At 40.2% G+C, this 20,850-nt stretch overlaps 2 protein-coding genes across 3 annotated transcripts in view; one reads left to right on the forward strand and one right to left on the reverse strand.

Moving 5' to 3' along the window:
- The window catches only part of LOC128257744 (uncharacterized), a 28,288-nt gene extending 12,322 nt beyond the window's left edge, over window positions 1-15,966 (reverse strand). Inside the window, 2 exon segments of the mRNA XM_052988926.1 lie at window positions 14,160-14,466; window positions 14,468-15,966. Of these exon segments, the coding sequence (XP_052844886.1) occupies window positions 14,160-14,466; window positions 14,468-15,615 (1,455 nt within the window). The 5' untranslated portion in view covers window positions 15,616-15,966.
- LOC128257743 (elongation factor-like GTPase 1) overlaps window positions 1-20,850 on the forward strand; it is a 78,257-nt gene that overhangs the window by 15,394 nt on the left and 42,013 nt on the right. The gene's annotated exons all lie outside the window — the stretch shown is intronic.

The raw sequence follows: 20,850 nt of genomic DNA on the forward strand, positions 1-20,850 counted from the left end.
TAAACATTCAGACAAAATTGCAAATAAAATTGAGCCAGAGATAAAACAGATAAAGATAATGGGAATTTAAATGGTATAGCCTTTTTTTGGAGAAGCTACAAATCGTAGTTTTGAAGAAAGCGAATGTTGTGATGTGTTGTTGAGACATTTTTATTTCTTTTTTTTAGTGAGCTTTAAATTTAAACGATTTAAATACACTACATTTGCGTTTTTTAATCATAGCTAAACTTTTTAAAACTAAATCTTCAGGAATTTATCTAGAGAAAAGTAAGTGATTCAGACTTTTTTTATATATTAATGGGGTGTTTTTATTTAGCTTCATTTCATGAATGGTAAATAATGTATATTTGAATAGAGTCATTATTCTAAAGAATTCCAAAATGATTATAGTGTTCATTTAAATAAACTATTAACTTTCGAGGGGAATTTGAAAAAAAGAAGAAAAATATCCAGAGACTGCAAATAATTCCTTTGTCGGGGCTAATTACTGCAGTTGTTTGCTTTGTCTTGATTCTTCCTCGTCTTCTACAACATAATGTGCAATGGGATGGCTCTTCTTTTTCCTGACATCTTCTTCATTGGTTTTTGGGGCCTTGGGGCCAAACACTTTCTTTTATTGGACTTTCTTTCGTTTCTGTACTGTTTTTTTAGACTTTTTTTTTCTATTTTATAAAAGTAGCGCACATTGCACATCTCATTCACCGCCTCCTGACACGCCCCCCTTTGCCTTGCGGTTACGTTTCGGCTTTTGTTTTGCATCTGACAATCTTTTTTTCGCATGACTTTTTCCACCATGGAGGCTTGAAAAAAAAAAGTGAGATTTAAAGATGCCGACATTACGCGCTTTGCATTTTCCGTTTTCCACTTTACATTTTTTCTTCTATCAGTGCGCCGTGTTTTTTTTCTGTGTTAATTATTAGCTTCCGCCTCGAAGGGAACACGGTGCAGTGCATGGTGGAATTATTGGACTTGGCTAATGTCTGTATTAGCCAACTTGGCAGCAGGTTGCACGAGCTTAGATTGGAATGCGAATGAGTTTCCAAGTATCTGGGTAGGGGTCAGGGAAATGCAGCCCAAAAGGAAACGGATTGTAACAAAAGTGTTCTCAGATTCTCGGTTTCTTAGGAAAGAGTTCTCTGAAACCTTTTTTTAATTTTAAAAAACCTTTTTTACCATGTTTTTAACTGTAGCAACTTATGTTTATTTCAGTAGTGCATCAAAAATATAAGATTTTAACGCAGCCCTTTGAAAAAATATGTACACTTTATTTTAAGTCTGCAGTTTTTTCTAATTTTTGCTCTTACTTAATGGAAAATTTTAAAACAATTTGCTTATGAATTAGTTTCTTAATTTAATAATTATACAAATCTTTAAAAGTCCACTCTAAGATAGTCTTTTAAAGCTTGCTCCCTTAACAACCGACAACCATTACTAATGTTTCCTAGGCCGTAAGAACTCCAAGTCGGCGTTATAAAGCGAATACCTTTTCCCAACCCGTAACCCTTTTCTTGATATTCTTTCTGTGAGTAACGAGATGCGAAGTGCATGGCTGCTAGGGATACTTTGATGTATCTTGCCCGAGGAGACGAAGTCTTGGCTCCTTTGGTCATTTGTAATTTGCGACAAATTTAGTGTTGGTCGTAGAAGGTAATTTTCACAGTCGCGGGCAATTTGGATTTGCATTTCGTGGCCGCCGAACCAAAATGGAGATACGTTCGTTGAGCTTAACAGTAAAGCCAATCGGCAGCCGAGAATGGTATCTAATAGATACATGGATGAGCTCGGCATTTACAGCTATCAATCATAATTAAGTGAATGATAATCAAAATGGACAGCATTATGAAAGCTGAGTCTCTCGCTTTTCTGAGCATCTGAGTACCTGAGTCTTTGGATTTGTGAGTTTTGGTCTCGGTCTCGGTCTTGGCTATTCTCTATTATTATGGATAATGATAAAGAGCGGCAGATCGAGCGGATCGGAGTGCCTGGGCTCATTCTGCAGTTCGTTCCATCTGCATCCATGGCACCGTTATGCAGGTCAGCCCTCTTTTCCCCAACCCAACAGGCAGATGCAGCTCCTCATCTCGTATGCAAACGCAGCGCATCGCATTCCTCGCGATACGAATGTATCTTGTATCTACCATTGACATGCCAACTGCCTAGCTGTTTGGCTGTTTGGCTGCCTGCTTGGCAAATTTAGCACGCTATGATCCGAGGCTGGCTTGTATTGTAGCTTTCATTTTGCCAGGTGACAGCCAACTATGAGTGGTTACAAGAGGCCCCCAAGAGGCTCTTTCTCCATTCTCCACTGCTGGCTGGCTGGCTGTTTGGCTGGCTGGCAGGCACATTAATTTATTAGTTGCACTTGCTTGTTGCGCTGTAAAAGATACGCACACGTTGAGATACTTTTTGCTGTAGCTCTAGCTGTAGCTCGTAGCTCCATAGCTACATTGCTCCCTAGCTTCGTGGCTCCATTGCAGGTCCGTTGGCGTTTGGCGTTTGCCGTTTGTCGGTTGTAACCGTGGCTGGCTAGTTGTCGCCTATCAAATTACCCAACTCAGTCGCTCAATTCCAACCGGCAGCCAGCGGCCAGCGGCCAAAGCAGGCAGGTATCTTCTAGGAGAGGATGCCACCACCGGGTCTTGACCAAACGGGAGGATTGAGTCCAGCGAATTGAGGTTTACGCGTTGGCGTTTATCGTGTTTTTATTGGGGCGCAACCTGCTTCTCCAAACGCGACATTCTTTTATGATATAATTGAGGAATTTCGGGAATGACATTTTTCCGGCATACATAAATAAGAGAAATTTTTTATGATTTGCCACTTGTTTTTAATAGTTTTAGGCATCAGGAAAGAATTTATTTATATTTTCATTCCTGCTGCATATTATACAAAAATTCATGTTTGTATTAAAAAAATAGTAAAAAAATCTAAAATTATATCAACTTCATATTTTTTTCAAAATAACAAACTAACCATATTAACGCTCTTGTCTTCGAAAATGTTTGCCAAATATATTATTTTCTATTTTCAATAATTGGTTCGTAGTCCTTTTCAAAACAACTATTTCTTAAGAATTTTGTGTCCTTTTAAAAAGTTTATATTTTTGCTCTAATTGTAACTAATCCAACTACAGTTGAAAAGAATTAGGAAGAACCCTATAGAGATGAGCTCTAAAATGATTCAAAAGTTAAAGGTTTGCGTTAGCATTCAAAACTGTCTCAAACTCCAAAATATGTGAATGCCGTTACTCTCTTACTTTTCCCACACCATTTAAGTAATGGAAGGCCCAATTTCACAACGATTCGCTGCGCATAAACCTGTCACAATCGGTGGCATCCTCATCCTCAATCCTCAATCCTCGTCGCCATCATCATCATATGTCCTATGGCGGTGCAACCATTTGGGATGCGGACTACTTTGTTGCGAATGCCCATCATCCTGCCCATATCCATATGCGAGCAGCAGTCGAACTCGATATTGCCCGCCTTTGTAAAAAATGTCTAGGGCGAGGGATTCGCTCATTAATTTTCGCGGCCTTCCGCCGGTCCGGTTTTTGGAACCTGGAACCGCAGTCTAGGAGGACCGGAGTTTGTGGATGCGCTCTTGTGACGTTGATTGAAGATGCGGTCGTGTTATGGTTGCCTGGGAACCTGGTGGTCACTCGGCCTGCTTTTGCCTATGCCTATGCCCATGCCTATGCCTTTTGCCAGAAATGATTAATAAAAGTGTGCAAAGTTCCACTGAATCTCGAGTTTTTCCCACTTTTCCATGCTCTGCGATCTTTGAACTCAATTAGTGTTGTCTGGCCAGAAATCTTTAGAAAAAAATGCTGTTGGGAGCAAGGAGACTACCACAAATGACACATATTGCCCACATATTGTATCTTGTATCTTGTGGCATAAATTTCCATTTCAAATGCCACGCCCACCGCACACGCTTTTAGCCCATAAAGAAACTTTTGCTTTTCGGCTGAATATGATCATGATGATGATGATGATAAACTTCGATGACTTCATGATGATAGGGATACGGCAACTGGTGGCTGCAGTTAGAAAGCGCATTTTTTTTTTGAAAACCTCCCACCGCAGACACACCATAATTGAAGCCTGCCGCCGGTTTTGTACCCTTTTTGCACCATTTTGATGTTTGCGGTTTTCCGAGCCAAAGCACTTAACCAACCATCAATTCCACTCCGCCGAAATACTATCTGCATTCGTTGACCAACTCAATTTTCTTTGGAAAACCAAAAAGGAGTTTTGCGGCTATGTCCATTTTATGGACTGCGTTTCGTGCCCAATTTGTTATTTTAATGATTTCGATGGAATCTTCGCACGTAATTGAGCCGAAGTCCTCCTCTGAGAACTTCTGTTTCTGGGAAAGCACGAGGAGCAGTGGCTTTTGACCAACTGCTTAGTCGCGGAAATATATGACAAATGACCGGACAAACGCTGGCAAACACAAATACAAATGGCTTTGACACAACCCACAACTTTCTGAAGTTGCTGATATCTCTCCTCCGTTTGCAATGGCAATGCTATAACAATATTTATCCATAAAACAGCGGTAAGCACTTGTAATATCCGCTGGCAAAAGGCCTTTCGAATGGGCTTACCTATCGATATGCGGCTGTCCGATTTGAGTCGAGTTGGGCTCAAGGAGTTTACAGCCTCCAGCTGCACTGCAGTTCCCAATCTTTTTTTGTTTTGTTTTCTTTTGTTTTTTATTTCTATTTTTGCTACCTCTGTCTTTCTTGGTTTCAGTTTTTCCTGGCCATGGAAATTGACACTCTACCGGCTTGTTGTGGCTTGTTGTCGTCGTCTTTTATTAAAAATTGTGTCAAGTTGTCAGCAGCAACTGCAACAGCAGCAGCAACATCAGTTGTCAGTGTGCCAGTGTTGGCGGTAGATAGCCTACATGAAAAAAAAAATACAAAAATCCGACCTGACCACACTCGCTGTAAGTGGAGTTGATGGAGTCAAATGCATTTCCAATTTTCCACAGCTCACAAAAGAAACGAAAATAAAAATGTTTTCAGCAGCGATTTTTCAATTTCTAGTTGATTGAAAGGTTCAATGTTCGTGCTGATTTTGTATTGAATCGAAGTTTACTTGTATTGTTATACTTTTACGTAGAATCTATTTAAAGAAAGCGAATATAAAAGTTTGGCTTATTAATTCAAGAATGAATGAAATGGAAATACCAATAAAAATATTAAATATTAGAAAACAAATTTATATTAATATAATTCATCATTTTAAGCAAATTAATTTTATTTTCTTTATTTTTATAAAGCCATCCAGCAAAAACTGTTATTATCTTATCAATGATATTTTTAAGATGTTATCTTATCTATCTATACCTGGTATCTATGTAAAATTGATTTGTGAAATTTTTCTGGTTATCTGTAATTTATACACTCAAAATCAATCGTACTGCCGCCATTATTTTTAATCGCTGATGAACAATCATAGATCTACAAATTAATTGCACTTTCTAAAGAAAAATATGGGCAAAACACAGAAAGCAATCTGGTAATTTGGCGAAGAGCCATAAATTCGAAAATCAAAACTCGATTTGCGGTCGGAGAGCAACTTTGACCCCCAAAAGGTCTGTGGGCCAAACGTTAATTCAGCGATTTCTATGCTCGCCTGCAATTAATGGGGAAAGATGGAGAGAGAGACTTTCGTACTTCAGTCGAACATGCAACCAGCTTTTTTTAACCCACTCAAAACTCGAATCTCAAATCACTCCAGACACTCACTCACGACAGGTGAATGCAATCAACGATCGAAATAATGTTGAAAATTGTATTTTGAATGGCAAATCTACAATGCGAAGCGTTTAAAATGCTTATTTTTTCTTTTGTTTTTCTTGTTTATTTGTTTTGTTTTTAATTTCCAGCTGATTTTAGTGGAGCAACAACTTTTACTCCAGATTGCCGGGGTGTTGGAATTGTTAAATTTATGTCTTTGCCCGTAGAAAGTGCTTTGGGGGCGGGCAGAGTGTGGTATCCTCTATGTCTTGCAATGTTTTTACATCCTGAATGTTGGTAGCATTTTTCTGGGTGGCATTTGGAGGACATTTAAATTGCTAATTCGTGGGCGTGGCCTGGCTGGCCCCCTGACTTTGCCCTCTTCTTGGGGTCCGATGTTGCAACTTTTGCTACTGCTACTGCTACTGCTGCTGCTGCATTTATTTATGCTTTCTTGTTTTGCTTATAAATTGTAATTCCTTGTCCTCAACTTGAAATGCGCAAAAAGTTTCCTTTTGCCCGTTTGGGCGGGGTGCATAATTTGTTGGTCTAGAGCTTGCTTGCTCCTTGGCATCGACTTGGGTTGCTTTATGGACGCCGCTATGTTATAAAATTGTTAACAAATGGCCTGGCTTATCGTTGGGCAGGAAGCTTATGTTCCTTATAATGGAGATTTTCTGGCCTTTAGTTGGCCCAGAAATAAATGTGTTTTTGAATAGATATCTCTGTGGTTTACAGCATACTTTGGGAAGTAACATTTACCTTTCCTTCATACATAATACTTATTTAAATAAATTGTTTTGGAAATATATATATAAGTAGGAAAATAATTGACTCTATTTAAAGGTGCATCATTTTCTTTGTATTTAATTCGGTTGCTAATACAAACACAGCAAACACCAATCCAAAGTAAGTCCCTAATCTTGACAAATCAATCTTATTTCGAATTAAAAGCATCACAGATCAAAGCAAAGAAACCAGATTGTCTAGCTGTCTTGCCAACGAGAGCGAACCGAAAACCACAAATTGAGTTTGGATATTTTCTGGTTGTGATTATTCTTTTTCGGAAAAAGTGCATTTGGGTATTAAATTTATTGACCATAAATGTTCAAAAGTCTGTGGAAAACTTCTCGCCATTCTTATAAATAATTTATTAATTCAATGTAGCAAAAGGCAGCGGCAGCACCAATTGAATTAGCCATCAAAATGGCAAAACTTAAAATTGAGAGAAGCGGAAAATGCTGCAAATAAAAACAAAAACAAAAAAAAAACAAAGAAAAATGTGATTTAAATGCAATTGGTTTTCCTCGACGCTGTTGCTGTTGTATGTACAATTACACGACCTAGAAAGCCAAAGCAGCAGAAAGTTACCAGAGAGCCAGAGAAGAAAGCCAAAGACGGTGCCGGGTCTCCGAATCTCTTGGCCAAAAACTCCGCAAGACAAAGACACAGACACAGATCCGATCCGATGGCCAGGATGAGAAGAAGATGGAGCTGGAGCTGGAGCTGAAGCTAGAGCTGGAGCGGGGCCAGCGAGGCGGATGAAAGATGTTGGAAGTATCTCATAGGTCGTTTGGGTCTTTGTAATGCAAATAGCTGCAGTTGTTCCACTTCGAGGGCATCTCGAAGGGGGCCCGACTTGTAGTAGAGACATTTGCAATTAGTTGCCAAATGCTGTGAGATCTTAATTTGGTCGTGAGTCGTTTCGGTGTGGGAGATGCCAATAGTGGGGTATACCGCCCGCCATCGCCAAACGCCGTCCTACACATTTTACCCCGGCTAGGTGTCAGGTTTGTTTTATCCGAACTTGATGTAGTTTGTTTTTGGCAGTCGGCCTAATGACTATTTACACTCTCACTCTCTCTGTAGCACGCCAAAAAACGCGATCAATGGAAAGTGCAGCCCTCATTAGTATATCAATGTCTTGTAACTGCACGATCTGCCTGGTTTTCGTTCAACCAAAGATTTCTAGGAGACCCATTGCAAGGAGATTCACAAAGTTCTTTGGAAATGGTTACATGAGTTTTTTTATGTACTTGGGTATAATATAAAAAAGAAATGGAAAGAAATCTTGGGGTCTCCAATAGAGGTGATTAGTATTTTATTACTCTAATTCACAATAAATTAATAGTTAAAAAAAAATTATTTTCAAAATCCTTGCTCTTGTTATTAATTAACCTAAATTTTCATTAAAATTCACTATGAGTCCTAGCAGAAAATATTGTTTTCTTTATAGCCTCTTTTATGTACACTTGGTTAATAAATCTGATTAATCTGAAAGTCATCTCCTGCGTCTATAAAGTTCTGAAGAATCTTCCATCTCATTCGCTGATGATCTTGCTGGAATCTTCAAGTTGTCTCTCCATTTCATAATTGAAAAGCATGCGGCGAGATAAATGCCTAGCCAAATGGCCAATTCTGGATGCTCCAGTCATTGCCATAAATTGCGCATCGTTCGATAAATTATGGAATGGGCCCAGTGGGCAGTCGCTACCCAGATACCAAATAGATATCTGGCCGGGTTCTTGGGTTAATTGAAAAGACGCTTCCACTTCTATTTTTACTCTTGCTTTTCCCCTTTCATTGCTCGCTTTTTATGGCCTTTGTTTTGGCTTTGGTTTTGCGGCTTCGAGACCCTTTGCCAGATTTCACTTTTCATTTCGCATCTCTGGGATTCTGTTTTATGGTCTCTTGTGATGACCAATCAAAGAGAAATAATTTTCGCCGGTTGGGCAAATAAATTACAGTTATTAGTGGGTGAGATTTTTGTGGCGTCCACACGCCCATTTTCCCACTATAATTGCCAGTAAAAGTTTTAATAAATCATCGCAGAAATAGAAACAGAAAACCCTTTCCCAAAACAAAAACAAGCGAGTTAGAAAGCCCGAGACAAGATTGGCGGCGTCTCTGCTTTCTTCTGCCTGCTGGATTGTATTGGACTGGATTGGATTGGATTGGATTGTTGGAGCATTGTTCGATTTTTCCTAATCATATATGAGTGCATATCGCTGCCCCTTTCTCTCAGCCTCCTCAGCTTTCTGCATCACTGCTTTCATTTGCATTCGATAGCAGATATGCAGCTTCCGTTGCACTGAAAAAAAGCATTGGCAGAACTAGTTCAACGGAAATCAAATGTAACCGTTTTTAAGAACCATGGGTGGATAACATATATATCTTTTAGGGTCTTAAAATTTTAATTTCAATTTTCCGCATTTAATAAATGGTTGGTACAAAAGTTGTAAAACACCATCAATTAAACTGATAAGTTTAATTAAAAACATGTTGACAAGCTTAATATATTTTTAAATATTGCCTTAATCAAAATAGTTCCTATTTAAAATGATTAGCTGTGATATGATAAGCCATTTATTTAACGACAAGTTCATCGAGGTACTTTTTTCCAGTGTAACCACAACTTGCTACCAGTTTTCCATGGCATCACCCATTGTCTCTGGTTTATCATTATTTCACCAAGAGCCTTTCCTTCTGAACAATCTGAAATTAGCATAACTTTGGGCGACTAATGTCGTTCCTCTAACGGTCAGCTCAATCATCTCTCTGTCGGCATGTGTTTGTGTTAACAAGCAATTGATAAAACAAAGCGGTAAATGTTTGAGCAAAACATGTTCCCCCTCAAAATCTGTGTTTGTGATGTAATGGATCATGCTCAGGGGAAAATGTTTTTGATGGAGCTACGGTATGGAAGAGTTCTTATTATTGACTTTTCGATTCAAGAATTCAAAGCTGATGAGTCTCTTGAATTGCCGGGGGAAATTTGGTAAATGTTTGTGAGGTTTTTAATGCTTACTTGTTTCGGGAACAGAAGGCGTTTTCTCATCAATAAGAATACCGTATTAGAGATATTAAACTTGGCTTAGTTTTAATTATTCCAGTAGCTGGAATTGGAAATCACTTTCTTTAAATAAATGCATACAACTTTGAGTATTTTAATAAGATTTTTAGATTTTCCCTAGTATTTCCATCATTATATTGTTTCAGCTGCCATTTAACCACTTTCAGTTAGACATACTTTGCTTAAAATTTTCATGCTTGATTTCCCTGCATTTTCCACCTTCAATTCCCCAAGTTTCTTGGCTTCTTTGATCAGCCCACACACGCGGATCCACCGTACAGACCACAGACAGACCTCGATAAGTGCACTTGACCATGCTAGTTCAGCATGTCAATCATCGACTGACCAAGTCACGCCTTCTTCCGCTGTCCACGTGTGTCTATATGTGTATAGGGAAAATCGGCGGCAGCTGCCGATGTCGATGTCTGTTAAATTGTTGAACAACAAATTTCACACTCTTTCACGGACTGTAGGAGTGTTTTCCTTTGTCTTTGATTTGGCACCGCCTTCGTCTCTTTTCTCTTTTTTTTTTTCATTATGATTTCTAGAAACTCACATTAACTGCAATTCACTTTTTTCAACGTTATTTTTCATGTTTTCCATTCGGTTACATACTTGGCTGCCAAGACTGTGATTATATGCTCTATGACTTGTGAAATTGCTAGTGTCATTGCTGCTGCAACGAGGCACGAGTCGAACTTTGTTAGGCAAAGAAAATGCCATCGAAAGTTGGGTTGAAAGTGATCGAATTGGTCTGATTACTATGGATAGTTGAGGGGGAAAGGTCATATACTTATACAAAGTTGATCTAACTAACCGAATAAATCTTGTGCAAAGTGTTTAGGTTAAGTGAAATTATCTCTGTAATTTTAAACTATCTAAAAATTCATTCAGTGAACTAGTTTATCATGATAATTTAGTTATATCTTCTTTCGCTAATAAGTTGCAATTCGTTCGCCTATTATTATTCAATTTAACATAATTATTGTTCTGTGCCTTGAATTTAGTTCCGTTTTGGATGCCTGATTTTTTATATTCAACCAATTAGAATAACTATAATACTTTATGAGATATAGTTAGGTTGATTGATTATTTTGTTAATAAGCTAAGCTAAAATGTTAAAAAAATTCTTAGAAATCTCATTGCCAAGAGTTCAGTTTTAATTTAAAGGTGTTTTTACATAATTATTTTTCAAATCAGGCTAATTAAATGGTATTCTTCCTTCTATAAGTCTCAGCATACCCATCACTTTGCTCAGCATTAAATTGCAGTTAAATTTTCTTTGCTTCTTTGTGTGATGCATATGGCAAGGCTATAATTAATTATTATGAGTGGAGGTCTTTCCAAAGCTTTGGCTCATGCCAAGCCTCTGGGCCTGCTCCTCCTACCCGATAATTAGCCGAGTTGGAAGCGTGAAAAAGTCGTACGTTGGTGGTTGCATCACCAGAGTGGCAGAGAAATGAGGGGAATTGAGGAATTTGCAACTCATGCGAAGAAGATCGCAGCTTGGATCAGACATGACCTAGCCATAGAACTGTGTAGCTAACGAACTAACTAACGGTGAATTGCCCTCTATAATTAAGCACAATCGGTTTGTCTATACAAATCAAACAAAATAAATTTCGGTATTTAGCCTCGTTTGCAGTTCTAAGTCGATTGTGTTTTGGAGAAGAAAGCGTGTAAATTCAACTGGCAGCGAAAGTTTTCCCCTTAGCTTGTATTATTATTTGTATGCAAATTAGCGAAGAAGCGAACCCCAATTCTTTTGTTGGCAATGTAACAATTATGCTTTCATCTTTCGATTGTTGCCAAAAACAAATGCCGGCCAGAAGGCTCAAATCTATTTAACAATGTGTTAATTACACGCGGTCACAGTGCTAAAACCAAACCATGGCATTCTCCGTACACTGCTCTGCCTCTGCGGTAACCGTAAACAAATCTGAGCTTAATCGTTAATTTATGATATTCCTAGCGGTAACCGACAGCCGGCAATCAAGACCCAACCTCGCGCTTGACGCTCCGCTGATCAAGCGTCATCATCTTTTCGGTATTCTCTTCAGCTGACCATCATGGGTAGCTCATAAAGTTCTTCTGATGAGCGCCGTTGTCTCAAGCGGCTTTGATTTGATTTTATGACCTTTCGAAGCCCATTAACATGCTGGATGTCCGAGCATTGAATCGTAATTAATGATCAATTTTCACTCAGAGTTTTTCAATTCGTTTTATTTACTCAATGGAATATTTTCATGGGCCAACTGCTGTGTGTAGCATGTGATGTGTGTGCGTGTGGAAAGATCGTTTAAACAGCGTCTACCTCTGCGGAAGCCACTTGTTTAATAGTTTATTTGGACAAGAAAATCCTGTGCAGCACAAAAGATTAGCCATCACCCAAGCTAACATTTTTGAGAAGCGCAGAGAGAGGCGATAAACGCGTAATGCTTTCTAGCTTGGCGACTGTCGTTTCGTCGTTCGTTAAATCAAATCCAACATCCATGGGAACCACCACTTGGGATTGGCAATGAAAGGCTCAGGTCTTAACTTTCCCCGGCTTAATTTTCTGGGGGACTGGAACCCAAGTCTAATCCAACTCATTCTTAAATTCCACCAACATTCCCAGCGCGGCAACCATAATCGTAAGCATTCACAGCCTTTACTTAAAACGGCATCAAACGATGCTAACCGCACAAAAGCAGTTCGATTAATCTGCAGATCGATTGAGCCAGCAAACAAACAATTAAAGTCTTCATTAGACTGGTCGGGGGTCTAGGCAACCCATTTAGGTGCGGATATGTGACTGCCATTTTAATTAGGCACACGACCGGCATAGACTCAACCAGTGACTCAACCACCCATGGCCAAGTGAAACATTTTCATTTGGTTTAATTCTCTTCTCGTTTCAGGTAAGTCCAGGCTACTTAGAATCTTGCAACGCCAACTCCAACCTGTTTCCGTCCGCTGGGTAAGTGAGTTGCTCAACCTGTCGATGATGTTGGTCGGCAGTTGGGAACTGAGTGCTGGAGAATAGAAGCTGGACTATGTGTGTCGTCTTGCATCGATAGCCGATCGCACCATGGCCATAAATTATGTCGTTGTTTGCGCAGAATCTCTCAAACCGACTCAAACGCGAAGTCATTCCGGCCTCCACTACCAATCATCATTGTTAGGTGCACATCAAAATTTATAGGTCAGTAGTGGCAACAAATTGCCTGGCATTCCGATGCCTGCCTGCCCAAATCATTGCCGATCCTCCAGTCAGATGCCCTCCATCTTCATTGCTGTCTCACCGACTGCAGTTTTGACCGTCTTGACTGTATCTAATAAGGCTTGACCAGTTCCCTTGTCCATGTCATCAAAAAACAGCAAAACAAAACGATACGCTGTCGAACCAACCCAAACAAACTGACCCACTCAACAATTGTATTGAAAGTTTTGGTTACTTTCCAGGCTGCTCCCTTCCCCTTGCCATCCTCCGGCTTATGACAATCGATTTGCAATGGAAAGCCAAAGACCTGGAGGCGCTCCATTTATAACAAGTGGCCAGCTTTGGCCAACTACCCAAGTCGGCAAACCCAGCTCCCCTATACAGTGAGAAAAAAAAATAGAAAATAAACAATCTTCGTAATAGTCACTATTTAAATTTGTGGGATTTATAATGAAACTGTGTTTTGTTGATCTCAGGACAGGGTTTTATAAACATTTTTTGTATTGAAAAATATTTATTTTAATAGAAACCTTAGGCTAAATCTTAGCTAAGAGTTTGTTTTTCACCATGTAAATATTAAATTATTAAATATTTGAAAGCTAGTTTTTTTGCTTTTACCTATTTTATATTTTTAAAATAGATTTTTTTTCTCTGTGTATCGCTAAACTTTTTGTGGCTCCTTCTATGCCTTCGTGTTGTTGCTGTTGCTGTTGTCGTTGTCGTTGTCATCGCTTGTTGCTTTGTTGTTATAGTTTGAGAGTCAAGTTGTTCCAATAATTCTGCATTTGACATTCAACGGGGTTTTACTTCGGTTCTTCCAGTTTTTGTTAGCTTAGCCCGAAACGGTTTCCGTTTATTTATTTTTTTTTTTTTGTCCAGAGATGTCTCTGTCCCGGCGACTAGGCCCATTGTCTTGAGAAATATGTATCTAGCTCGATCGGCGCTTGCCGCCTTTCCCCTTTCTACATTTCCCCTTTGAACTTTTGGTTTTTTGGTGGTCATTGCTAATAAAGCCCAAGAATGGACAAAATTTTTTTTGAAAGGAGTTAAGGTCATGTTCTTTTATTGTGGTGTAGGCATCCTAAACTTAATAACTCCTAGGAAAATAAGTCTTATTAAAAATCCTTTTGTTAACTATCAATGAATAAAATATGCTTGGTTGTATCTTTAATTAAATTATAAAGAAACAAAATGGAAAAAAGGTCTTAAGAAAAACCGATAATTTAATTGTATTATTTAACAGGTTTTTTTTAGGGGTACTTCCGGTTTAAAGAATTAAAATACTACATATTTCTGAGTAGAGTTTCGCGAGTCAATTTCTAATTCCCAATAAAATAGATAGTTGGGCTTACCTTATTATCCTTGTTGGCTGCTCCCAGCTTCTGCTGGTAGTACTCCTCGCGAGCGTGTGTGTTTAGGCTGTCGATTAAAGCCGACGCATTGACATGAGCATCGTAAACCATGGTATCCTGTTGGCCACTATAGGTGGCTGGCGTGGCTCCCGATCCGGCTGATCCTCCAGATCCTGCCGCTGCAGCGGAGGATGATGCTGCTGCTGCTGCAGCCGCTGCTGCCAGTGGAATATTGGCCTGAGGGGTACGGGTGTACAATTGCTCGATGGGCAGGGCTGGAGCTGCTGAGTTTGTGGTGGCCGAAGGGACTGGACGATGAAGGGTTCGAGGATCCACCGCCTCCCATCGAGGGTGTGACCTTTTGCAGTGGCTTCGATTGCTGCTGCTTCTGCTGGAAGCTGTTGGTGGCGATCTTCTGCTTTTGGGTGGTGCTGCTGGCGGTGGAGGTGGTGGCACTACTTGGTTTCGAGGCCGCTGCCGCATTGGCCGCCGCTGCACTCACGGCACTCGGACGCTGACCTCCTCTTTTGAGGGCGGCGGTGACCTTGTGGGCAAAAGGTCGCTTGGTGGCCCGATTCTTCAGCTTTCCCATGGTGGTTAGCGTTCGCTGCTGGCTGCCCGAATTCGCTGTGGTTGTGGTGGTGCCATCGGGATCATCCGCTGCCGTTATGGCCGCAATATTGTTATTCGATCGTGCGGCCACAAACTGATCATCGGGATCGGTGGACTCGGTGAGGGACTCATCACTGGTAGTCGATACCTCCGACTGGGTGGTCAAATTGGGTGATGTGGTTTCGCCCTCCTTCTCGGTGGCCTCCGATTCCGTTTCCGCTTCCTGCTGCTGACTCACATCTGTGGTGGTCGGAAGTTCCTTCATTATCGTGCTCATGGCAGCCTGCTCGTTCATCGTATTCTGCAGCTCCAGCAGTGTGGTTTCGTCTAGGATTAGAGTTGGATCCGTTTCGGCCTCGGTGGATCCAGTGGGTGGCTGGGTGCTCTGCTCAACGGGCTCCTGATCCCGTTCCGTCTCCGCTTCCGTTTCTTGAGGCGTGGTTCTCGAAGTACCACTGCTCCTCGAGGAAGTGGCTTCCTGCTGGTTAAACTGCTGTTCCTCAATATCCAGGGATTCCTTCAGCCTGGCCACCCGCTCCACAATCCTGGCCAGCATATCCTTCTGCTGTTCGGGCAGATTTTTCGTATCCAGCTCCAGCAAGCGATCGTACTTTCGGATATTCCGCTTCACTGTCTCAATGTCCGCACGGGTTTTGGCCGAGGCCAGGCCGGCTGGGGGATTGGGATTGGAGCGGGGTGCCTCCTGGAAATAGGTGCGTGCCCGGCGATTGCTATAGCCCACCAGTTCGATAACACCCGGATAGTCCGCCGAGGAGGCAGCGCCAGCAGATACAAACGCTGTCAGGGCCAAAAGGCAGCTCCAGGCTGCACTTAACCGCACCATTTTGACCAAGATTGCAGTTTCGGTTTTGTCAGCTTTCTGTTCGATTTTTCAACGATTTGTCTTGGGGATTTAGGTTGTGTATTTTTTTTTAGAGAATTTTCTTCCTATTTTTGTTGGGGTTTTTATTTTTTTGCACTCGCGATTCACGTTCGGTTTTTCTTGTATTTCTCGTATTTCACTGGCTCTCGTATTAGTGTCAACTAACAGTAACTCTAAAGCTTCGGGCACAGACACACACGCGAGGTCCAGAGTCAGGAATCAGTTTATCAGTTTATTTTGTATTTGCCAGCTGGTTGGGACACTTTTTGGCCACGATCCGCTGACTTCTAACAGTCGGATTACAAATGTTCCAGGCCGCTGGATGGCAGCGTCTTTTAAAAATTTCCAAGCGGAAAACGCGCCGCAGACTTTTCTCCCAACTGGAGCTTCGCTTTGGTAGCTTCTTTCACCAAGTTCATGGCCAGACCGGTTTGAAGCCAACATGTTGCGCGCCGCGATTGCGATCATCGTCGTCGTCGTCGCAACCGGAGAGCTGAGAATCGCAAGCGTAGAGACCCCGGGAGAATCAGAGAAATATATACATATATATTTATGATATTTCGAGAGAAGAGCGCTTTCTCTGTGCATGTTGCCAGCTTTTGGCAGCGAATGTTGCCAGGGCGCACATTGACAAATGAAGAGCGTTAATTGCAACATGTTGCTGGGCGAAGCCATTAGGCCGGACTCACGCCTTCCCCAACGTATCTGGCGGATACGTATCAGCGAGTTATACGAGCACATGCTCTATTCAATTAGTCATTCCCAACACACGTCGGCCAAGAGAGGAATAAGGAGTGATACACGGTGAAAAATGGCATTTCAAAAGCAAACATTCGCGACCAAAGAACTTTAATATTGTCCATTTACAAGTAATAATTAGCGGAACAACCATTAGAAATTTTTAGTAGGACAAAATAGTGCTGAAAAAAATGTAAAATTTAAATATATGTTTCTTAAGAAAATTAAAACAAAGAATAATTTGTATAAATTTTTCCAAAAATTATTTAGCGATTTTTAACATTAAATTATTTTATTTCTTTGTTTTGAAACCTTTTTAAAGTTAAATACCACATATAATATTACATAAACAAGTTAAGCTTAATGAATTATTTTTCTCTGTATGCGGCCTGATTCTTGAGCGGCTTTCGCTTCAATGTCAACTTGCCTCGTTTAGTCTGTCATCGATTTGGACTGGTACTCGCAGAACCAGACAAGCTAACACCTAACACCTCTTCCCCAAAACCAGCTGAAAAATTCTTGGTTTCTCTCTGGTTCAATTTAGCTAAATGCTTTCGCATTAAACATAATTTGTCGCGGGCTTCTTAATTGCAGATTGGGAAGTATGTAGCTCTACATCGAACACTCTCTCTCCCAGTATCATTTCTTTTTTCGTTTCTCGAGACCTTTCTCCCTCTGGGTGATCTATAGCCCCAATCGTGCTAAGAACTTCTAATGAACTTCAGTGGGCTCATCCATTTCCATTTCACAGTGTTCTCAAATTTATACACTAACAAAGAGTGGTTTGTTAAGTTTTCTGTACCACTTTAGAATTTTTTCTTAATGAAAATATTAGATAGGTTTAAGCTTATTTATCAAACGAATATGAACAGGCTTTTAATATTTTAAAGATATTAAATATTTCGATTACTTTACCTAAAATTTACAATTGCATACTATAATTGTTTTAGCTATATATAAATTAAAAAATAACAATTTAAATTAATTTAATTCTACAACAATAAAATAAATTGATTATGACGCATCTATCGACAGAATTAAAAATTTCGAATCTCTTAATCCATACGAAATCGTAATTATGTGTTCCCTAATTCCAAAGAGCATAAAGTATGCCATTAAATATTTTTCCTAGTCCCCTTTCATTTTCCAAGCCAACTATTGGGCTCCAAACAATTTCCCTACCACCTGGGAACTGCAATAAAACAATAACAAATGAACTAATAAGAAAACGTTGCTACTAAAGCTTAAGTTCAGCGGAAAGGCTGTTGTGGAGCTTCCCATTTTTCACGTAGCCGCGCAATAAAAGAAACTGAGCGTTAATTAAAAAAATAGCCATAGATCAATGCACCTGATAGATGCGGGAAATGTTTGTTCTACTGCTTGTGTGTTGCTAGTTGCAAGTTGCTGGTTGGCAGTTGCTAGTTGCTCTTGGTTGTGTGTGTGAGTGTGTTGCTGCTGCTGCTGTGTCAGCGGCAGAAATTTGCCAGCGGCAAATGTGGTGTAATTTGTGAGAAAGAGGCTGGACTCCTCAGCCCTTTTTAGAGCCACCTAATGGAGTGAGCCCAAAGCCATCTCGCAACCCAAAAAAAAAAGGAAAACATAGGAAAAACGAGGGCTGAATGTAAAACAGAATGGTTAGAACGTTGACAAGGCTGCAGGCGCTTCCTTCATTAGCATGGAATTGGTGGAAAACTGGTCAACTGTTTGGTTTTCGACTCTGACACACACAAGGCGTTTATAATCGTTATGGGATAGACGCCGGAGTTGTTAACTCCTTCTGCAACTGTTGCTGTTGCTGCTGCTGCTGCTGTGAGTGGGTGCTGCTGTTGCGTGGTTGCAACTTTCTTCCTCTCTTATCTTTTGTGCATATGCAGCGGGCACAGCAGCAACATCAGCAGACACAGCAGCAACATCAACGCAATGGCGGCGTCTGCATTCTTTGCTTGCTATAAAATATGCGACCGACGATCATCTAAGTACAACGGCAGCAACACAACACAACAGCAACAGCAATAGCAACTGCTGCTGCTGCTGCTGCACCACCGCAGCAACTCTTGAACTTTACTGAGCTATGAAAATGCTTTTGCCCTTTTTCTATGCTGCTTCTTCTTATTTCACTGCAGGCTGCAACTGTTTAGCATGATCTGCACTGAAAAAAGGACTTGAAAGATTGGTATTTGCAAGTAAAATTTCACATTTCTTAGAAGCTTAATATTTGAGTTCAATTTCATGAGGAATATTTATTGGTCTACAAAATATGTTTCGAGTTTTAAGTTCAATGTTTGCTGTAATATTAATTTAAACAACTAAATTACATTTTGCAGTGCAAAAAATTTATTCTTCATTAAAAAATGTATTTTTCTATTAACTTTTATGATTTAAAAAATTATTATATCTATTTTAATACAAAATTTTATATATCGTTTGATGTCTTCATTTTCTTATAATAAAAGATTTTTAACTATTCTTCTTTGATTTTAATGTTAATTTTGGCGTTTAATAATAAAAATCACAGTAGTCTTTTTCAATAAATAATTATAACGCTTTTAATAAAATCATATTTACGGTCCCTGGTTTTAATACCTTTTTTTAAAATGAAAAATTTGTCTTTAAAAATATTTGATTTTGTTCAGTGGGGCTTAAATGAGTGAAAGAGAGAGGGAGACACAGCACGATGTTGCTGCTCCTGCTCAAGTGCCAATAGCAATCTTCTTTTTTTCAGCCGCTTTTTCCTCCTGCCGTTGTTGTTGTTTATTTCCCCCTGGCTTGATCTTTTGGTCTTTGGCGGTAATTTTTCTGCGCAACTTTTTCCTTGTGGCCAAGACTTTATTGGCTTTCGGTTGCCTTCGCTTCGGTTTTCCTTCTCCTCTCTATTTCGGTGCCATTTTAGCGCTGCTCTTTTTTTATCTGCCAAAGTTTTGTCTTCATTTTTATTTTAATAGCGATCTTGATACCACCGCCACCGCCACCGACTCCGCCACTATTCCAGCTGGGCTTGCTGCGGTATCTTCTCTTTATCACATAATGATTTCAAATGGTGCGAAATTAATTTGAATTATTACTGTTATTAGCTATTATTTGTGTAATGGCCAGTGCCTGATCGCACCCAAAAAGGTCTCCGTGCCGATGGAACAGTTGCAGTTGTTGCAAGTTGCTGCCGTATATTATGCACGACGTGGGTAACTAATTCCACAAGAAGTGCTCGCAAATTCAGTGATAAGCTTTGGAAAAAAAAATTTGCTGTGGTAGGCACTAAGAAAAAATAATGTTTTTACCTGGGGTGTTACAGAAATTTAATCCCACCGAAAAAAGATTTAATTTTTGAACCTTCAAATTACATAACGTATATAAAATCTTTCTCGGATTTTAATTTATAAATATCTCTGACTATTTATTATTAAAATATCGAATTTGTATGGCCGTTTGTAAATGATTTTTAGTATTTTTTTGGAAAGTGATAAGCACTTCATGTCATCGATATGGCTAATTCAAATGAAAATTTCCAGGTTAGTGTCTAGCCTTGGTGTCATTTTTTCCTGTGCAACCTTGGCATCAATTACCAATTCTTGTTGGCCGGTTAAATGACAGCGGCTTTGTTGTTTGCAAGCGGCTAGCTGGCCACATTTAAATTTATTAAAACTGCACCAACAGCTACTAACGGACATCGCTCGGAATGTGCAACATGTTGCTGCCGTGCAGTAAGTTGCTGCTGCTGTCGCAGTTGCTGTTTCTGTTGCTGTTGCGTTCAATGACCAAGGCGATCTTGTCCCTCATTCCGGCATCCTGATGGCGCCTCGGCCATTTGCAATTTGCCATTTTACCATTTTTAACGTTTTGCATGCAATTTGATGCCATTTGTCATTTGCTTAATTGTGCCCAAGCTGTGTGCTGCACTTCCTGCCAGATCAGTTCGGTTTAGTTCAGTTCGCTTGAGCTGAGCTGAACTGAACTGAGTTGAGCTGTGTGTGTCTTACCGTTTCTAATTGTTGCCCGGCACGCAGTGTTACCTGCAATCTGCCGACTCGGACCCATTTAGTTTCAATTAATCAAGTTGTCGCTGCACGCGTCTATTAGCTGTTTATGACAAGTGTTCTCGGGCGACGGATGGATTGAGGGAATATCTCGAGCTCCGGAGATCAGAGGCAGACGCCTCCGGTTGTCCGCCTGTCGCTCATTAGCGGCGCCCCCGAAGTGTCCGCAGATGTGGCCGCTCCTGCTGCAGTTCCTCCTCGTCACCCATAAGCTGTTTGTTATTAAATACACTCGTGGCAGTTGCCGCTACTGCCTGCCGGGGCTTTGAACTGTTTTTCTGCGGCTCTTTAGCTCCAGCTTCAAATTCGAATCGGCTTTGTTCTACTACCCAATATTCGTAGAGCTTACAGGTATACTGCATCGTGAGGATTAACTTTTCTTATAAACTATCCTTAAATTAAGAACATTTCAATAATTTATTTCTGA

Source organism: Drosophila gunungcola (genome assembly GCF_025200985.1).
Source record: "Drosophila gunungcola strain Sukarami chromosome 3L unlocalized genomic scaffold, Dgunungcola_SK_2 000002F, whole genome shotgun sequence".
Taxonomy (NCBI): Eukaryota; Metazoa; Arthropoda; class Insecta; order Diptera; family Drosophilidae; genus Drosophila; species Drosophila gunungcola.